This window comes from Oncorhynchus gorbuscha, unplaced genomic scaffold (genome assembly GCF_021184085.1).
Source record: "Oncorhynchus gorbuscha isolate QuinsamMale2020 ecotype Even-year unplaced genomic scaffold, OgorEven_v1.0 Un_scaffold_387, whole genome shotgun sequence".
NCBI classification, from domain to species: Eukaryota; Metazoa; Chordata; class Actinopteri; order Salmoniformes; family Salmonidae; genus Oncorhynchus; species Oncorhynchus gorbuscha.
In genome coordinates this window covers 386,252-406,251 of record NW_025745234.1, presented here as the reverse complement: position 1 = coordinate 406,251, position 20,000 = coordinate 386,252, and the positions used below count along the sequence as shown (strand labels likewise).

Sequence of the window (20,000 nt, the reverse complement as noted above, 5' to 3'; positions counted from 1 at the left end):
TGCCCAAATGACCAGCTAATGGGTCTTCATGGAAATGTTGAAGCAGTTGTAGGCGTAGAGTGTCCGGTATGTACATTTGGTAGAGTGTTCTGTGAGGTAGTTGTACGACTCGGTAGACTTTATCTTCAATGATGGTCAGCTTTGTGGTAGGATTGACCATCTTTTCTCCATCTTCCAGGATAGTCTGGTACAAAGCCTGTACTTCTGGATCATCCTGTTGAGCTTTCCATATTGCCTCATCAGAGATGGGAAAGTCTGTTTTGGGCGAGTCTCGACTGCTTGACAGGACAGTAGCACATGTAAGATCAGGGCCACCGTTATCACAAGTAGGAGCTCTGGACAAGGCATCTGGAACAGTGTTGTATTTTCCTTTCCTGTATTCCACTGCAAAGGTGAACTCTTGCAACCGTAGAGCCCATCTTATGAGTCTGGTGCTTGGTTTGTTGGTCTTGAACACCCACACAAGGGAGGAATGGTCAGTGACCACAGTGAAGTGTCTACCCTCCAAGTAGTACCTCCACTTTTCCAAAGCCCAGACAACTGCAAGGCACTCTTGCTCGGTTGTGGAGTAGTTCCGTTCTGCTCCATTCAATGTCCGACTGGCGAACGCTAGCACTTCTTCAGTGCCAAGTCCAGTCTGTTGGACTAGGACAGCACCAAGTCCAACATCACTTGCATCAGTGTAAACAACAAAAGGGCAATCAAAGTTGGGATGACCTAAAATGGGAGGTGTGACGAGATGTCGTTTCAGGGTTTCAAATGAGGTCTGGCACTCTGCCGTCCATTGGAATTTCGCTCCTTTTCGCTTCAACGCGTTGAGGGGTTCTGCCACCTGGGAGAAGTTCGACACAAACCGATGGTACCATCCAGCCATACCAAGGAACCGTTGAAGGGCCTTGAGTGTGGTTGGCACAGGGAAGTCTTGTACAGTCTTTGTCTTTTCAGGATCCACATGAATGCCGTCGAAAGACACAATATGGCCAAGGAACTTCAGGGAGGTTTGGCAGAAGTTGCTCTTCTTCATATTTAAGGTCAGACCAGCTTCTCTTAGCTTGTCCAACACTGCTTGAAGATCTTGAAAGTGTCTTTCTCTGTTCTGAGAGTAGATAATTATATCGTCCAGGTAGACAAAACAGATCTTCCCTTTGAGCTCACCTAACGCAATCTCCATGAGTCTTTGGAAAGTGGCAGGGGCATTCTTTAATCCAAAGGGCATCACCTTAAAGGAAAACAAGCCCTCGGCACAGACAAACGCAGTCTTGTCCTTGCTTTCCTGGTCCATCTCAACCTGCCAATAACCACTATTGAGGTCAAGGGTAGTGAACACAACAGCGCCAGACAATGACTCCAGGATCTCATGGATGGTGGGAAGAGGATAGGCATCAGTCTGAGAAACATTGTTGGTCTTCCTATAGTCCACACAAAATCTAAGACCACCAGTCTTTTTTGGGATGAGGACAACAGGAGCAGCCCAGGGAGAGGAGGAACGTTCTATTATATCTTGTGCTAACATATCATTTATGAGTCCCTTTTGGATGATTAGCTTCACACAAACGATATGGCTTTAGCTTGATCGGCATTTCCTGTGTAAGGAATATTTTGTGCTTCAGGAGCCCGGTGCGTCCTAGCTTTGAAGTACATACATCAGCATTATTCTGCAGCTGTTCCAACAGCCGTAACTCCTCTGGCTGTTCCAGCTGAGCTCTTCTCACAGCCTGTAAAAGGAGATCGTCAGAAGGATTATCAAGGGTTAGTGGTACCGAGCAACGGCAGAGAAGAGTGCCACATTTGAACCCCAATCATGTAACTTTTAGCTTCTGATTGGTGCGGTATTAACTGAAAGGAAGGGGATGTCGATGGGGGCGTAGGCAGTGACTCTTGGGGTTTCAGCTCTGGTTAAAGCACCCAGAGAAGGATGGTCATTGCTGCGAAGAGAGTTAGGTGTGTTGGCCTGTTGTGATTTGTGGTTTCTGGAAGGGTTTACTTGATACGGTCTTGGACATGTAGCTGAAGAATGTCCCTTTTGGCTACATCTCCAACAGAACATGAGAGAGGTCTTGGCTGGAGACTCTGGCTGTTGTTGATGGTCTGTCTTGGGCAACTGTTTGGGTGTCTGTTTCTTTCTGGTCATATTGCTGTTGGCATTCTCTGTCCTTCTCAAACTGCTGTCCCAAGCGAACCAGTCCATCGACAGTGATGACTGTAGCATTGCCTTGTCTTGGCTGTTCAGAGGTGCCAGCTTGGCCCTCAGTGGTCTGAACAGAAGTGGACACCAGAGAAACTCTGTGTAAGGAGTTGTGCCTAATGGAGGCCATGTCCACAGACACGTCATCCAACATTTTAACACAATTAGAGAGTTCTCTCTGCAAGTGGCCTACAGTGTTAACCATGGGAGAAAAACAGAATTAACGTCCTTGAGGACCTCAGTGTGGTGATGTTGCAGGCGCCATTGGAGAGTGGCAGTGAGTTGGTTTCGTTGGTAGTCAAACTGCCTGTCCATGGCACCAGTAATTTCCCGTCTTCCACTCTCACTGAGCTCTGTCAGCATGTGGGTTAGAGTGCTCAGTGAGTTTCTGAATTCCATTGCACTCTGTTGTTGCTCTTTCCTCAGACATTTGAAATTATGGTGGATAAGAGTTTGGAGATGTTGTTGAGTCCGACGAATATCAAGGATGTCACCTTGAAGTTGTAAGACTACAACCTCTGGAGATAAACCAGACAATGGAGGAAGGTTGGGTGTCAGAGGGAGGGCTAGCTCAGTACTTCCACACAGATCCATGTCAATAAGTGAGTAACTGGTTAGACCTCCTGTGGCCTGTGGCTCAGGCCGAGCATTCAGATTCCCAGGGCTCTGGCCCAAAGCAACTCCATTATCTCCATTCACATTATGATTTGTATTGTCAGCTTGATGGTCAGAATGGCCCTGTGTATTCCCATTGACAGGTATGACATGGATGAGCACATTATCTTGGGGTGAATCCATTGTTTTAATTCCACACAAAATATTTGCTTTGGTTAGTTCTCAATGTTGAGCTGTCCCATCTGGGGTGCCATTTTTTATGTAACGGTTTTGACTTGAGGTTATTATTTATAGGGGTGCCAGGTAGGTTGTGCCTACCAGAGAAAACATTAGTTTCTCCTTTTAGTTTGGGTGGGAATGAGTCCCATCTGGTCCGTCAAGTCTACACCAATACAAAGGACGTATGTAAAAGTCAGGATGGAAATAAACTTTTCATAAACCCTTAAAACATTGAAAAGAACTTCAAAAACAATTATATTCTGTTGCGTGGGTTGTATTAGCAACAACAATGATTACACACATATATAATAATATCACAATGAGTTCTGGTTCCTCCAGAAATGTCCTGTACCTCGGGCCTAAAAAGAGTCCTGCCCGGTAGAGTTCAGGGAACTCAAGTGACTTGTCACGCGATGTTTGTCCGTTCGTTCCGTGTAGCGTAAACCCAGTATTAAACATACAATCAATATAACAATTACTTTACCACAGAACCTTAAAGCGGATCAACTCTTAATTAAGTCCTCAACTACCACTAACTACACAAATCACAGTATACATCACATCCAAACAAATGAAATACCGTATACAAAAAGGTGGTAGTCAGTCGGTCAGTCAGACAATCCAATCCGCCAATAGATCTCCAGCGGAGAAAGGCCACGAAGAACGGAGAGGTGTAGTCCAGGGACGCAAAGAGTGGATCCGATCCTGGGTAAACTCTCTTAGGCTACAAAACACACGTTTAACGGCAACAAAACAAACGGAATAGAGAAGCTTCGGAACCGAGGGTTGAACACATCCTCATGCACGTCTCCATCACAAACCCCCACTTTTGCGCAGCTGATACTGGCTATTTAATTGGGAATTAAAGGGAAAGTGCCCTATTGGAAGGAGCTGCACTGAGACGGTTCAGAAAAATTCAGGGCCGTCACAACACACACTTCCTAACACACACCTCACTGTCCAGGAAGTCGGACAGCATCATCAGGATGGACTGGGCGGTGCTGCTCCCCTCCTCCGGCTCCTCCCCCTTCTCCTGGTCTTCCTGGTTGGCTGGCGAATGGGAGGTCTGGGGGGCGGCGCTGGGGCGTTCAGACAGCAGTGTGAAGCCGTAGAGCAGCAGCAGGTCGACGACTGACCTCAGAGCGCTGATACGGATCTTAGCCTCATCTAGCTGGGCGATCTACAGAGAGACAGAGAGGGTCAATACCTCATCTAGCTGGGCAATCTAGAGAGAGGGTCTATACCTCATCTAGCTGGGTTATCTACAGAGAGAGAGAGAGGGTCTATACCTCATCTAGCTGGGCTATCTACAGAGAGACAGAGAGGGTCTATACCTCATCTAGCTGGGCTATCTACAGAGAGAGAGGGTCTATACCTGATCTAGCTGGGCTATCTACAGAGAGAGAGGGTCAATACCTCATCTAGCTGGGCTATCTACAGAGAGAGAGGGTCAATACCTCATCTAGCTGGGCGATCTACAGAGACAGAGAGGGTGACCTCATCTAGCTGGGCTATCTACAGAGACAGAGGGTGACCTCATCGAGCTGGGCTATCTACAGAGACAGAGGGTGACCTCATCGAGCTGGGCTATCTACAGAGACAGAGGGTGACCTCATCTAGCTGGGCTATCTACAGGGACAGAGGGTGACCTCATCTAGCTGGGCTATCTACAGAGAGAGAGGGTCAATACCTCATCTAGCTGGGCTATCTACAGAGAGAGAGAGAGGGTCTATACCTCATCTAGCTGGGCTATCTACAGAGAGACAGAGAGAGTCTATACCTCATCTAGCTGGGCTATCTACAGAGAGAGAGAGAGGGTCTATACCTCATCTAGCTGGGCTATCTACAGAGACAGAGGGTGACCTCATCTAGCTGGGCTATCTACAGAGAGACAGAGAGGGTCTATACCTCATCTAGCTGGGCTATCTACAGAGAGAGAGGGTCAATACCTCATCTAGCTGGGCGATCTACAGAGACAGAGAGGGTGACCTCATCTAGCTGGGCTATCTACAGAGACAGAGGGTGACCTCATCGAGCTGGGCTATCTACAGAGACAGAGGGTGACCTCATCTAGCTGGGCTATCTACAGGGACAGAGAGGGTCTACCTCATCTAGCTGGGCTATCTACAGAGACAGAGGGTGACCTCATCTAGCTGGGCTATCTACAGAGAGAGAGAGGGGTCTATACCTCATCTAGCTGGGCTATCTACAGAGAGACAGAGAGGGTCTATACCTCATCTAGCTGGGCTATCTACAGAGAGAGAGAGAGAGAGGTCTATACCTCATCTAGCTGGGCTATCTACAGAGACAGAGGGTGACCTCATCTAGCTGGGCTATCTACAGAGAGACAGAGAGGGTCTATACCTCATCTAGCTGGGCTATCTACAGAGACAGAGAGGGTCTATACCTCATCTAGCTGGGCTATCTACAGAGAGAGAGGGTGATACCTCATCTAGCTGGGCTATCTACAGAGACAGAGAGGGTCTATACCTCATCTAGCTGGGCTATCTACAGAGACAGAGAGGGTCTATACCTCATCTAGCTGGGCTATCTACAGAGACAGAGGGTGACCTCATCTAGCTGGGCTATCTACAGAGAGGGTGATACTGACCTCATCTACAGAGACAGAGGGTGACCTCATCTACAGAGACAGAGGGTGACCTCATCTACAGAGACAGAGGGTGACCTCATCTACAGAGACAGAGGGTGACCTCACCTACAGAGACAGAGGGTGACCTCACCTACAGAGACAGAGGGTGACCTCATCTAGCTGGGCTATCTACAGAGACAGAGGGTGACCTCATCTAGCTGGGCTATCTACAGAGACAGAGGGTGACCTCATCGAGCTGGGCTATCTACAGAGAGAGAGGGTCAATACCTCATCTAGCTGGGCTATCTACAGGGACAGAGGGTGACCTCATCTAGCTGGGCTATCTACAGAGAGAGAGAGGGTCAATACCTCATCTAGCTGGGCTATCTACAGAGAGAGAGGGTCAATACCTCATCTAGCTGGGCTATCTACAGAGAGGGTGATAATGACCTCATCTACAGAGACAGAGGGTGACCTCATCTAGCTGGGTGATCTACAGGGACAGAGGGTGACCTCATCTAGCTGGGCTATCTACAGAGAGAGAGGGTCAATACCTCATCTAGCTGGGCTATCTACAGAGACAGAGGGTGACCTCATCGAGCTGGGCTATCTACAGAGAGAGAGGGTCAATACCTCATCTAGCTGGGCTATCTACAGGGACAGAGGGTGACCTCATCTAGCTGGGCTATCTACAGAGAGAGAGAGGGTCAATACCTCATCTAGCTGGGCTATCTACAGAGAGAGAGGGTCAATACCTCATCTAGCTGGGCTATCTACAGAGAGGGTGATACTGACCTCATCTACAGAGACAGAGGGTGACCTCATCTAGCTGGGCGATCTACAGGGACAGAGGGTGACCTCATCTAGCTGGGCTATCTACAGAGAGAGAGGGTCAATACCTCATCTAGCTGGGCTATCTACAGAGAGAGAGGGTCAATACCTCATCTAGCTGGGCTATCTACAGAGAGAGAGGGTCTATACCTCATCTAGCTGGGCTATCTACAGAGAGAGAGGGTCAATACCTCATCTAGCTGGGCTATCTACAGAGAGACAGAGAGGGTCTATACCTCATCTAGCTGGGCTATCTACAGAGACAGAGAGGGTCTATACCTCATCTAGCTGGGCTATCTACAGAGAGAGAGAGAGGGTCTATACCTCATCTAGCTGGGCTATCTACAGAGAGACAGAGGGTGAACCTCAGCTAGCTGGGCTATCTACAGAGAGACAGAGGGTGACCTCATCTAGCTGGGCTATCTACAGAGAGAGAGAGGGTCAATACCTCATCTAGCTGGGCTATCTACAGAGACAGAGGGTCAATACCTCATCTAGCTGGGCTATCTACAGAGACAGAGGGTCAATACCTCATCTAGCTGGGCTATCTACAGAGAGACAGAGGGCGACCTCATCTAGCTGGGCGATCTACAGAGAGAGAGGGTCAATACCTCATCTAGCTGGGCTATCTACAGAGGGTGATACTGACCTCATCTACAGGGACAGAGGGTGACCTCATCTACAGAGACAGAGGGTGACCTCATCAGAGACAGAGGGTGACCTCATCTACAGAGACAGAGGGTGACCTCATCTACAGAGACAGAGGGTGACCTCATCTACAGAGACAGAGGGTGACCTCATCTACAGAGACAGAGGGTGACCTCATCTACAGAGACAGAGGGTGACCTCATCTACAGAGACAGAGGGTGACCTCATCTACAGAGACAGAGGGTGACCTCATCTACAGAGACAGAGGGTGACCTCATCTACAGAGACAGAGGGTGACCTCATCTACAGAGACAGAGGGTGACCTCATCTACAGAGACAGAGGGTGACCTCATCTACAGAGACAGAGGGTGACCTCATCTACAGAGACAGAGGGTGACCTCATCTACAGAGACAGAGGGTGATACTGACCTCATCTACAGGGACAGAGGGTGATACTAACCTCATCTACAGGGACAGAGGGTGACCTCATCTACAGGGACAGAGGGTGACCTCATCTACAGGGACAGAGGGTGACCTCATCTACAGGGACAGAGGGTGACCTCATCTACAGGGACAGAGGGTGACCTCATCTACAGGGACAGAGGGTGACCTCATCTACAGGGACAGAGGGTGACCTCATCTAGCTGGGCCATCTACAGGGACAGAGGGTGACCTCATCTACAGGGACAGAGGGTGAACTCATCTACAGGGACAGAGGGTGACCTCATCTAGGGACAGAGGGTGACCTCATCTACAGGGACAGAGGGACCTGATCTAGCTCATCTACAGGGACAGAGGTGACCTCATCTACAGGGACAGAGGGTGACCTCATCTACAGGGACAGAGGGTGACCTCATCTACAGGGACAGAGGGTGACCTCATCTACAGGGACAGAGGGTGACCTCATCTACAGGGACAGAGGGTGACCTCATCTACAGGGACAGAGGGTGACCTCATCTGCAGGGACAGAGGGTGACCTCATCTGCAGGGACAGAGGGTGACCTCATCTGCAGGGACAGAGGGTGACCTCATCTACAGGGACAGAGGGTGACCTCATCTACAGGGACAGAGGGTGACCTCATCTACAGGGACAGAGGGTGACCTCATCTACAGGGACAGAGGGTGACCTCATCTACAGGGACAGAGGGTGACCTCATCTACAGGGACAGAGGGTGACCTCATCTACAGGGACAGAGGGTGACCTCATCTACAGGGACAGAGGGTGATCTCATCTAGCTGGGCCATCTACAGGGACAGAGGGTGACCTCATCTACAGGGACAGAGGGTGACCTCATCTACAGGGACAGAGGGTGACCTCATCTACAGGGACAGAGGGTGATACTGACCTCATCTACAGGGACAGAGGGTGACCTCATCTACAGGGACAGAGGGTGACCTCATCTACAGGGACAGAGGGTGACCTCATCTACAGGGACAGAGGGTGACCTCATCTACAGGGACAGAGGGTGACCTCATCTACAGGGACAGAGGGTGACCTCATCTACAGGGACAGAGGGTGACCTCATCTACAGGGACAGAGGGTGACCTCATCTACAGGGACAGAGGGTGACCTCATCTACAGGGACAGAGGGTGACCTCATCTACAGGGACAGAGGGTGACCTCATCTACAGGGACAGAGGGTGACCTCATCTACAGGGACAGAGGGTGACCTCATCTGCAGGGACAGAGGGTGACCTCATCTGCAGGGACAGAGGGTGACCTCATCTACAGGGACAGAGGGTGACCTCATCTACAGGGACAGAGGGTGACCTCATCTACAGGGACAGAGGGTGACCTCATCTACAGGGACAGAGGGTGACCTCATCTACAGGGACAGAGGGTGACCTCATCTACAGGGACAGAGGGTGACCTCATCTACAGGGACAGAGGGTGACCTCATCTACAGGGACAGAGGGTGATCTCATCTAGCTGGGCCATCTACAGGGACAGAGGGTGACCTCATCTACAGGGACAGAGGGTGACCTCATCTACAGGGACAGAGGGTGACCTCATCTACAGGGACAGAGGGTGACCTCATCTACAGGGACAGAGGGTGACCTCATCTACAGGGACAGAGGGTGACCTCATCTACAGGGACAGAGGGTGACCTCATCTACAGGGACAGAGGGTGACCTCATCTACAGGGACAGAGGGTGATCTCATCTATCTAGGGACAGAGGGTGACCTCATCTACAGGGACAGAGGGTGACCTCATCTACAGGGACAGAGGGTGACCTCATCTACAGGGACAGAGGGTGACCTCATCTACAGGGACAGAGGGTGACCTCATCTACAGGGACAGAGGGTGACCTCATCTACAGGGACAGAGGGTGACCTCATCTACAGGGACAGAGGGTGACCTCATCTACAGGGACAGAGGGTGACCTCATCTAGCTGGGCATCTACAGGGACAGAGGGTGACCTCATCTGACCTCATCTACAGGGACAGAGGGTGACCTCATCTACAGGGACAGAGGGTGACCTCATCTACAGGGACAGAGGGTGACCTCATCTACAGGGACAGAGGGTGACCTCATCTACAGGGACAGAGGGTGACCTCATCTACAGGGACAGAGGGTGACCTCATCTACAGGGACAGAGGGTGACCTCATCTACAGGGACAGAGGGTGACCTCATCTACAGGGACAGAGGGTGACCTCATCTACAGGGACAGAGGGTGACCTCATCTACAGGGACAGAGGGTGACCTCATCTACAGGGACAGAGGGTGACCTCATCTACAGGGACAGAGGGTGACCTCATCTACAGGGACAGAGGGTGACCTCATCTACAGGGACAGAGGGTGACCTCATCTACAGGGACAGAGGGTGACCTCATCTACAGGGACAGAGGGTGACCTCATCTAGCTGGGCCATCTACAGGGACAGAGGGTGACCTCATCTACAGGGACAGAGGGTGACCTCATCTACAGGGACAGAGGGTGACCTCATCTACAGGGACAGAGGGTGACCTCATCTACAGGGACAGAGGGTGACCTCATCTACAGGGACAGAGGGTGACCTCATCTACAGGGACAGAGGGTGACCTCATCTACAGGGACAGAGGGTGACCTCATCTACAGGGACAGAGGGTGACCTCATCTACAGGGACAGGGGTGACCTCATCTACAGGGACAGAGGGTGACCTCATCTACAGGGACAGAGGGTGACCTCATCTACAGGGACAGAGGGTGACCTCATCTACAGGGACAGAGGGTGACCTCATCTACAGGGACAGAGGGTGACCTCATCTACAGGGACAGAGGGTGACCTCATCTACAGGGACAGAGGGTGACCTCATCTACAGGGACAGAGGGTGACCTCATCTACAGGGACAGAGGGTGACCTCATCTACAGGGACAGAGGGTGACCTCATCTACAGGGACAGAGGGTGACCTCATCTACAGGGACAGAGGGTGACCTCATCTACAGGGACAGAGGGTGACCTCATCTACAGGGACAGAGGGTGACCTCATCTACAGGGACAGAGGGTGACCTCATCTACAGGGACAGAGGGTGACCTCATCTACAGGGACAGAGGGTGACCTCATCTACAGGGACAGAGGGTGACCTCATCTACAGGGACAGAGGGTGACCTCATCTACAGGGACAGAGGGTGACCTCATCTACAGGGACAGAGGGTGACCTCATCTACAGGGACAGAGGGTGACCTCATCTACAGGGACAGAGGGTGACCTCATCTACAGGGACAGAGGGTGACCTCATCTACAGGGACAGAGGGTGACCTCATCTACAGGGACAGAGGGTGACCTCATCTACAGGGACAGAGGGACCTCATCTACAGGGACAGAGGGTGACCTCATCTACAGGGACAGAGGGTGACCTCATCTACAGGGACAGAGGGTGACCTCATCTACAGGGACAGAGGGTGACCTCATCTACAGGGACAGAGGGTGACCTCATCTACAGGGACAGAGGGTGACCTCATCTACAGGGACAGAGGGTGACCTCATCTACAGGGACAGAGGGTGACCTCATCTACAGGGACAGAGGGTGACCTCATCTACAGGGACAGAGGGTGACCTCATCTACAGGGACAGAGGGTGACCTCATCTACAGGGACAGAGGGTGACCTCATCTACAGGGACAGAGGGTGACCTCATCTACAGGGACAGAGGGTGACCTCATCTACAGGGACAGAGGGTGACCTCATCTACAGGGACAGAGGGTGACCTCATCTACAGGGACAGAGGGTGACCTGACCTCATCTACAGGGACAGAGGGTGACCTCATCTACAGGGACAGAGGGTGACCCTCATCTACAGGGACAGAGGGACCTCATCTACAGGGACAGAGGGTGACCTCATCTACAGGGACAGAGGGTGACCTCATCTACAGGGACAGAGGGTGACCTCATCTACAGGGACAGAGGGTGACCTCATCTACAGGGACAGAGGGTGACCTCATCTCCAGGGACAGAGGGTGACCTCATCAGGGACAGAGGGTGACCTCATCTACAGGGACAGAGGGTGACCTCATCTACAGGGACAGAGGGTGACCTCATCTACAGGGACAGAGGGTGACCTCATCTACAGGGACAGAGGGTGACCTCATCTACAGGGACAGAGGGTGACCTCATCTACAGGGACAGAGGGTGACCTCATCTACAGGGACAGAGGGTGACCTCATCTACAGGGACAGAGGGTGACCTCATCTACAGGGACAGAGGGTGACCTCATCTACAGGGACAGAGGGTGACCCTCATCTACAGGGACAGAGGGTGACCCTCATCTACAGAGACAGAGGGTGATACTGACCTCATCTACAGGGACAGAGGGTGATACTGACCTCATCTACAGAGACAGAGGGTGATACTGACCTCATCTACAGAGACAGAGGGTGATACTGACCTCATCTACAGGGACAGAGGGTGACCTCATCTACAGGGACAGAGGGTGACCTCATCTACAGGGACAGAGGGTGACCTCATCTACAGGGACAGAGGGTGACCTCATCTACAGGGACAGAGGGTGACCTCATCTACAGGGACAGAGGGTGACCTCATCTACAGGGACAGAGGGTGACCTCATCTACAGGGACAGAGGGTGACCTCATCTACAGGGACAGAGGGTGACCTCATCTACAGGGACAGAGGGTGACCTCATCTACAGGGACAGAGGGTGACCTCATCTACAGGGACAGAGGGTGACCTCATCTACAGGGACAGAGGGTGACCTCATCTACAGGGACAGAGGGTGACCTCATCTACAGGGACAGAGGGTGACCTCATCTACAGGGACAGAGGGTGACCTCATCTACAGGGACAGAGGGTGACCTCATCTACAGGGACAGAGGGTGACCTCATCTACAGGGACAGAGGGTGACCTCATCTACAGGGACAGAGGGTGACCTCATCTACAGGGACAGAGGGTGACCTCATCTACAGGGACAGGGTGACTATTACCTGCAGCAGCAGCACCAGATGTGTGTTGACCAGGTCTTTGCTGTGCAGAGCACACGTCCCCAAACACACGACTGCCATGTTCCTCACCGCTGGCTGGGCGTTGGATATACTGGGCAGGATCTGACAGGAGGGGAGAGGGAGGAGAGGGAGGAGAGGGAGGGGGAGAGGGAGGGGAGGACAGGGAGGACAGGGAGGGGGGAGGGAGGAGAGGAGGGAGTAGAGGGAGGGAGGGGAGAGGGAGGACAGGGAGGACAGGGAGGGGGGAGGAGAGGGAGGGAGTAGAGGGAGGGAGGGGGGGGGGAGGGAGGGAGGAGAGGGAGGGGAGAGGGAGGGAGGGAAGGGAGAGGGAGGGAGAGGGAGGAGAGGGAGGGGAGGGGAAGAGAGGGAGGGGGGAGAGAGGGAGGAGAGGGGGGGGAGGGGAGAGGGGGGGGGGAGGGAGAGGGAGGGAGGAGGGGAGGAGAGGGAGGAGAGGAGGAGGGAGGGAGGGGGAGGAGAGGGAGGGAGGGGAGGTGAGGGAGTTAGATTAGACAGTATAGTACCAGAGAGGAGAGGAGACATGATGGATCCTATATGTTAGATTAGACAGTATAGTACCAGAGAGGAGAGGAGACATGATGGATCCTATATGTTAGATTAGACAGTATAGTACCAGAGAGGAGAGGAGACATGATGGATCCTATATGTTAGATTAGACAGTATAGTACCAGAGAGGAGAGGAGACATGATGGATCCTATATGTTAGATTAGACAGTATAGTACCAGAGAGGAGAGGAGACATGATGGATCCTATATGTTAGATTAGACAGTATAGTACCAGAGAGGAGAGGAGACATGATGGATCCTATATGTTAGATTAGACAGTATAGTACCAGAGAGGAGAGGAGACATGATGGATCCTATATGTTAGATTAGACAGTATAGTACCAGAGAGGAGAGGAGACATGATGGATCCTATATGTTAGATTAGACAGTATAGTACCAGAGAGGAGGAGACATGATGGATCCTATATGTTAGATTAGACAGTATAGTACCAGAGAGGAGACATGATGGATCCTATATGTTAGATTAGACAGTATAGTACCAGAGAGGAGACATGATGGATCCTATATGTTAGATTAGACAGTATAGTACCAGAGAGGAGACATGATGGATCCTATATGTTAGATTAGACAGTATAGTACCAGAGAGGAGAGGAGAGGAGACATGATGGATCCTATATGTTAGATTAGACAGTATAGTACCAGAGAGGAGAGGAGACATGATGGATCCTATATGTTAGATTAGACAGTATAGTACCAGAGAGGAGAGGAGAGGAGACATGATGGATCCTATATGTTAGATTAGACAGTATAGTACCAGAGAGGAGAGGAGACATGATGGATCCTATATGTTAGATTAGACAGTATAGTACCAGAGAGGAGAGGAGACATGATGGATCCTATATGTTAGATTAGACAGTATAGTACCAGAGAGGAGAGGAGACATGATGGATCCTATATGTTAGATTAGACAGTATAGTACCAGAGAGGAGAGGAGACATGATGGATCCTATATGTTAGATTAGACAGTATAGTACCAGAGAGGAGAGGAGAGGAGACATGATGGATCCTATATGTTAGATTAGACAGTATAGTACCAGAGAGGAGAGGAGACATGATGGATCCTATATGTTAGATTAGACAGTATAGTACCAGAGAGGAGAGGAGACATGATGGATCCTATATGTTAGATTAGACAGTATAGTACCAGAGAGGAGAGGAGACATGATGGATCCTATATGTTAGATTAGACAGTATAGTACCAGAGAGGAGAGGAGACATGATGGATCCTATATGTTAGATTAGACAGTATAGTACCAGAGAGGAGAGGAGACATGATGGATCCTATATGTTAGATTAGACAGTATAGTACCAGAGAGGAGAGGAGAGGAGACATGATGGATCCTATATGTTAGATTAGACAGTATAGTACCAGAGAGGAGAGGAGACATGATGGATCCTATATGTTAGATTAGACAGTATAGTACCAGAGAGGAGAGGAGACATGATGGATCCTATATGTTAGATTAGACAGTATAGTACCAGAGAGGAGAGGAGACATGATGGATCCTATATGTTAGATTAGACAGTATAGTACCAGAGAGGAGAGGAGACATGATGGATCCTATATGTTAGATTAGACAGTATAGTACCAGAGAGGAGAGGAGACATGATGGATCCTATATGTTAGATTAGACAGTATAGTACCAGAGAGGAGAGGAGACATGATGGATCCTATATGTTAGATTAGACAGTATAGTACCAGAGAGGAGAGGAGACATGATGGATCCTATATGTTAGATTAGACAGTATAGTACCAGAGAGGAGACATGATGGATCCTATATGTTAGATTAGACAGTATAGTACCAGAGAGGAGAGGAGACATGATGGATCCTATATGTTAGATTAGACAGTATAGTACCAGAGAGGAGAGGAGACATGATGGATCCTATATGTTAGATTAGACAGTATAGTACCAGAGAGGAGAGGAGAGGACATGATGGATCCTATATGTTAGATTAGACAGTATAGTACCAGAGAGGAGAGGAGACATGATGGATCCTATATGTTAGATTAGACAGTATAGTACCAGAGAGGAGAGGAGACATGATGGATCCTATATGTTAGATTAGACAGTATAGTACCAGAGAGGAGAGGAGACATGATGGATCCTATATGTTAGATTAGACAGTATAGTACCAGAGAGGAGAGGAGACATGATGGATCCTATATGTTAGATTAGACAGTATAGTACCAGAGAGGAGAGGAGACATGATGGATCCTATATGTTAGATTAGACAGTATAGTACCAGAGAGGAGAGGGAGACATGATGGATCCTATATGTTAGATTAGACAGTATAGTACCAGAGAGGAGAGGAGACATGATGGATCCTATATGTTAGATTAGACAGTATAGTACCAGAGAGGAGAGGAGACATGATGGATCCTATATGTTAGATTAGACAGTATAGTACCAGAGAGGAGAGGAGACATGATGGATCCTATATGTTAGATTAGACAGTATAGTACCAGAGAGGAGAGGAGACATGATGGATCCTATATGTTAGATTAGACAGTATAGTACCAGAGAGGAGAGGGAGACATGATGGATCCTATATGTTAGATTAGACAGTATAGTACCAGAGAGGAGAGGAGACATGATGGATCCTATATGTTAGATTAGACAGTATAGTACCAGAGAGGAGAGGAGACATGATGGATCCTATATGTTAGATTAGACAGTATAGTACCAGAGGAGAGGAGAGGAGACATGATGGATCCTATATGTTAGATTAGACAGTATAGTACCAGAGAGGAGAGGAGAGGAGACATGATGGATCCTATATGTTAGATTAGACAGTATAGTACCAGAGAGGAGACATGATGGATCCTATATGTTAGATTAGACAGTATAGTACCAGAGAGGAGAGGAGACATGATGGATCCTATATGTTAGATTAGACAGTATAGTACCAGAGAGGAGAGGAGACATGATGGATCCTATATGTTAGATTAGACAGTATAGTACCAGAGAGGAGGAGGAGACATGATGGATCCTATATGTTAGATTAGACAGTATAGTACCAGAGAGGAGAGGAGACATGATGGATCCTATATGTTAGATTAGACAGTATAGTACCAGAGAGGAGAGGAGACATGATGGATCCTATATGTTAGATTAGACAGTATAGTACCAGAGAGGAGAGGAGACATGATGGATCCTATATGTTAGATTAGACAGTATAGTACCAGAGAGGAGAGGAGACATGATGGATCCTATATGTTAGATTAGACAGTATAGTACCAGAGAGGAGAGGAGACATGATGGATCCTATATGTTAGATTAGACAGTATAGTACCAGAGAGGAGAGGAGACATGATGGATCCTATATGTTAGATTAGACAGTATAGTACCAGAGAGGAGAGGAGACATGATGGATCCTATATGTTAGATTAGACAGTATAGTACCAGAGAGGAGAGGAGACATGATGGATCCTATATGTTAGATTAGACAGTATAGTACCAGAGAGGAGAGGAGACATGATGGATCCTATATGTTAGATTAGACAGTATAGTACCAGAGAGGAGAGGAGACATGATGGATCCTATATGTTAGATTAGACAGTATAGTACCAGAGAGGAGAGGAGACATGATGGATCCTATATGTTAGATTAGACAGTATAGTACCAGAGAGGAGACATGATGGATCCTATATGTTAGATTAGACAGTATAGTACCAGAGAGGAGAGGAGACATGATGGATCCTATATGTTAGATTAGACAGTATAGTACCAGAGAGGAGAGGAGACATGATGGATCCTATATGTTAGATTAGACAGTATAGTACCAGAGAGGAGAGGAGAGGAGACATGATGGATCCTATATGTTAGATTAGACAGTATAGTACCAGAGAGGAGAGGAGACATGATGGATCCTATATGTTAGATTAGACAGTATAGTACCAGAGAGGAGAGGAGACATGATGGATCCTATATGTTAGATTAGACAGTATAGTACCAGAGAGGAGAGGAGAGGAGACATGATGGATCCTATATGTTAGATTAGACAGTATAGTACCAGAGAGGAGAGGAGACATGATGGATCCTATATGTTAGATTAGACAGTATAGTACCAGAGAGGAGACATGATGGATCCTATATGTTAGATTAGACAGTATAGTACCAGAGAGGAGAGGAGACATGATGGATCCTATATGTTAGATTAGACAGTATAGTACCAGAGAGGAGAGGAGACATGATGGATCCTATATGTTAGATTAGACAGTATAGTACCAGAGAGGAGACATGATGGATCCTATATGTTAGATTAGACAGTATAGTACCAGAGAGGAGAGGAGACATGATGGATCCTATATGTTAGATTAGACAGTATAGTACCAGAGAGGAGAGGAGACATGATGGATCCTATATGTTAGATTAGACAGTATAGTACCAGAGAGGAGAGGGAGACATGATGGATCCTATATGTTAGATTAGACAGTATAGTACCAGAGAGGAGAGGAGACATGATGGATCCTATATGTTAGATTAGACAGTATAGTACCAGAGAGGAGAGGAGAGGAGACATGATGGATCCTATATGTTAGATTAGACAGTATAGTACCAGAGAGGAGAGGAGAGAGACATGATGGATCCTATATGTTAGATTAGACAGTATAGTACCAGAGAGGAGAGGAGACATGATGGATCCTATATGTTAGATTAGACAGTATAGTACCAGAGAGGAGAGGAGACATGATGGATCCTATATGTTAGATTAGACAGTATAGTACCAGAGAGGAGAGGAGACATGATGGATCCTATATGTTAGATTAGACAGTATAGTACCAGAGAGGAGAGGAGACATGATGGATCCTATATGTTAGATTAGACAGTATAGTACCAGAGAGGAGAGGAGACATGATGGATCCTATATGTTAGATTAGACAGTATAGTACCAGAGAGGAGACATGATGGATCCTATATGTTAGATTAGACAGTATAGTACCAGAGAGGAGAGGAGACATGATGGATCCTATATGTTAGATTAGACAGTATAGTACCAGAGAGGAGAGGAGACATGATGGATCCTATATGTTAGATTAGACAGTATAGTACCAGAGAGGAGACATGATGGATCCTATATGTTAGATTAGACAGTATAGTACCAGAGAGGAGACATGATGGATCCTATATGTTAGATTAGACAGTATAGTACCAGAGAGGAGAGGAGACATGATGGATCCTATATGTTAGATTAGACAGTATAGTACCAGAGAGGAGAGGAGACATGATGGATCCTATATGTTAGATTAGACAGTATAGTACCAGAGAGGAGAGGAGACATGATGGATCCTATATGTTAGATTAGACAGTATAGTACCAGAGAGGAGAGGAGACATGATGGATCCTATATGTTAGATTAGACAGTATAGTACCAGAGAGGAGAGGAGAGACATGATGGATCCTATATGTTAGATTAGACAGTATAGTACCAGAGAGGAGACATGATGGATCCTATATGTTAGATTAGACAGTATAGTACCAGAGAGGAGACATGATGGATCCTATATGTTAGATTAGACAGTATAGTACCAGAGAGGAGAGGAGACATGATGGATCCTATATGTTAGATTAGACAGTATAGTACCAGAGAGGAGAGGAGAGGAGACATGATGGATCCTATATGTTAGATTAGACAGTATAGTACCAGAGAGGAGACATGATGGATCCTATATGTTAGATTAGACAGTATAGTACCAGAGAGGAGAGGAGACATGATGGATCCTATATGTTAGATTAGACAGTATAGTACCAGAGAGGAGAGGAGACATGATGGATCCTATATGTTAGATTAGACAGTATAGTACCAGAGAGGAGAGGAGACATGATGGATCCTATATGTTAGATTAGACAGTATAGTACCAGAGAGGAGAGGAGACATGATGGATCCTATATGTTAGATTAGACAGTATAGTACCAGAGAGGAGAGGAGAGGAGACATGATGGATCCTATATGTTAGATTAGACAGTATAGTACCAGAGAGGAGAGGAGACATGATGGATCCTATATGTTAGATTAGACAGTATAGTACCAGAGAGGAGAGGAGACATGATGGATCCTATATGTTAGATTAGACAGTATAGTACCAGAGAGGAGAGGAGACATGATGGATCCTATATGTTAGATTAGACAGTATAGTACCAGAGAGGAGAGGAGACATGATGGATCCTATATGTTAGATTAGACAGTATAGTACCAGAGAGGAGAGGAGACATGATGGATCCTATATGTTAGATTAGACAGTATAGTACCAGAGAGGAGAGGAGACATGATGGATCCTATATGTTAGATTAGACAGTATAGTACCAGAGAGGAGAGGAGACATGATGGATCCTATATGTTAGATTAGACAGTATAGTACCAGAGAGGAGAGGAGACATGATGGATCCTATATGTTAGATTAGACAGTATAGTACCAGAGAGGAGAGGAGACATGATGGATCCTATATGTTAGATTAGACAGTATAGTACCAGAGAGGAGAGGAGACATGATGGATCCTATATGTTAGATTAGACAGTATAGTACCAGAGAGGAGAGGAGACATGATGGATCCTATATGTTAGATTAGACAGTATAGTACCAGAGAGGAGAGGAGACATGATGGATCCTATATGTTAGATTAGACAGTATAGTACCAGAGAGGAGAGGAGACATGATGGATCCTATATGTTAGATTAGACAGTATAGTACCAGAGAGGAGAGGAGACATGATGGATCCTATATGTTAGATTAGACAGTATAGTACCAGAGAGGAGGAGAGGAGACATGATGGATCCTATATGTTAGATTAGACAGTATAGTACCAGAGAGGAGAGGAGACATGATGGATCCTATATGTTAGATTAGACAGTATAGTACCAGAGAGGAGAGGAGAGGAGAC

General features: G+C 47.9%; 1 protein-coding gene across 7 annotated transcripts in view; it reads right to left on the bottom strand.

Annotated features, from left to right (window-relative positions):
* LOC124018071 (condensin complex subunit 3-like) overlaps positions 1-20,000 on the bottom strand; it is an 80,617-nt gene that overhangs the window by 21,401 nt on the left and 39,216 nt on the right. For 6 of the 7 annotated variants that reach the window (XR_006835561.1, XR_006835565.1, XR_006835566.1 and 3 more), the window contains 2 exons: positions 12,513-12,632; positions 3,972-4,199 (listed from right to left, as the gene is read on the bottom strand). Coding sequence is in view for 1 of the 7 variants with exons in the window: in XM_046333329.1 (XP_046189285.1) it covers positions 3,968-4,199; positions 12,513-12,632 (352 nt within the window). In the remaining 6 variants the exon portion in view is untranslated. Of the gene's footprint in view, positions 1-3,967; positions 4,200-12,512; positions 12,633-20,000 lie in introns of all 7 variants that reach the window. The other variant, XM_046333329.1, reaches the window with a different exon arrangement.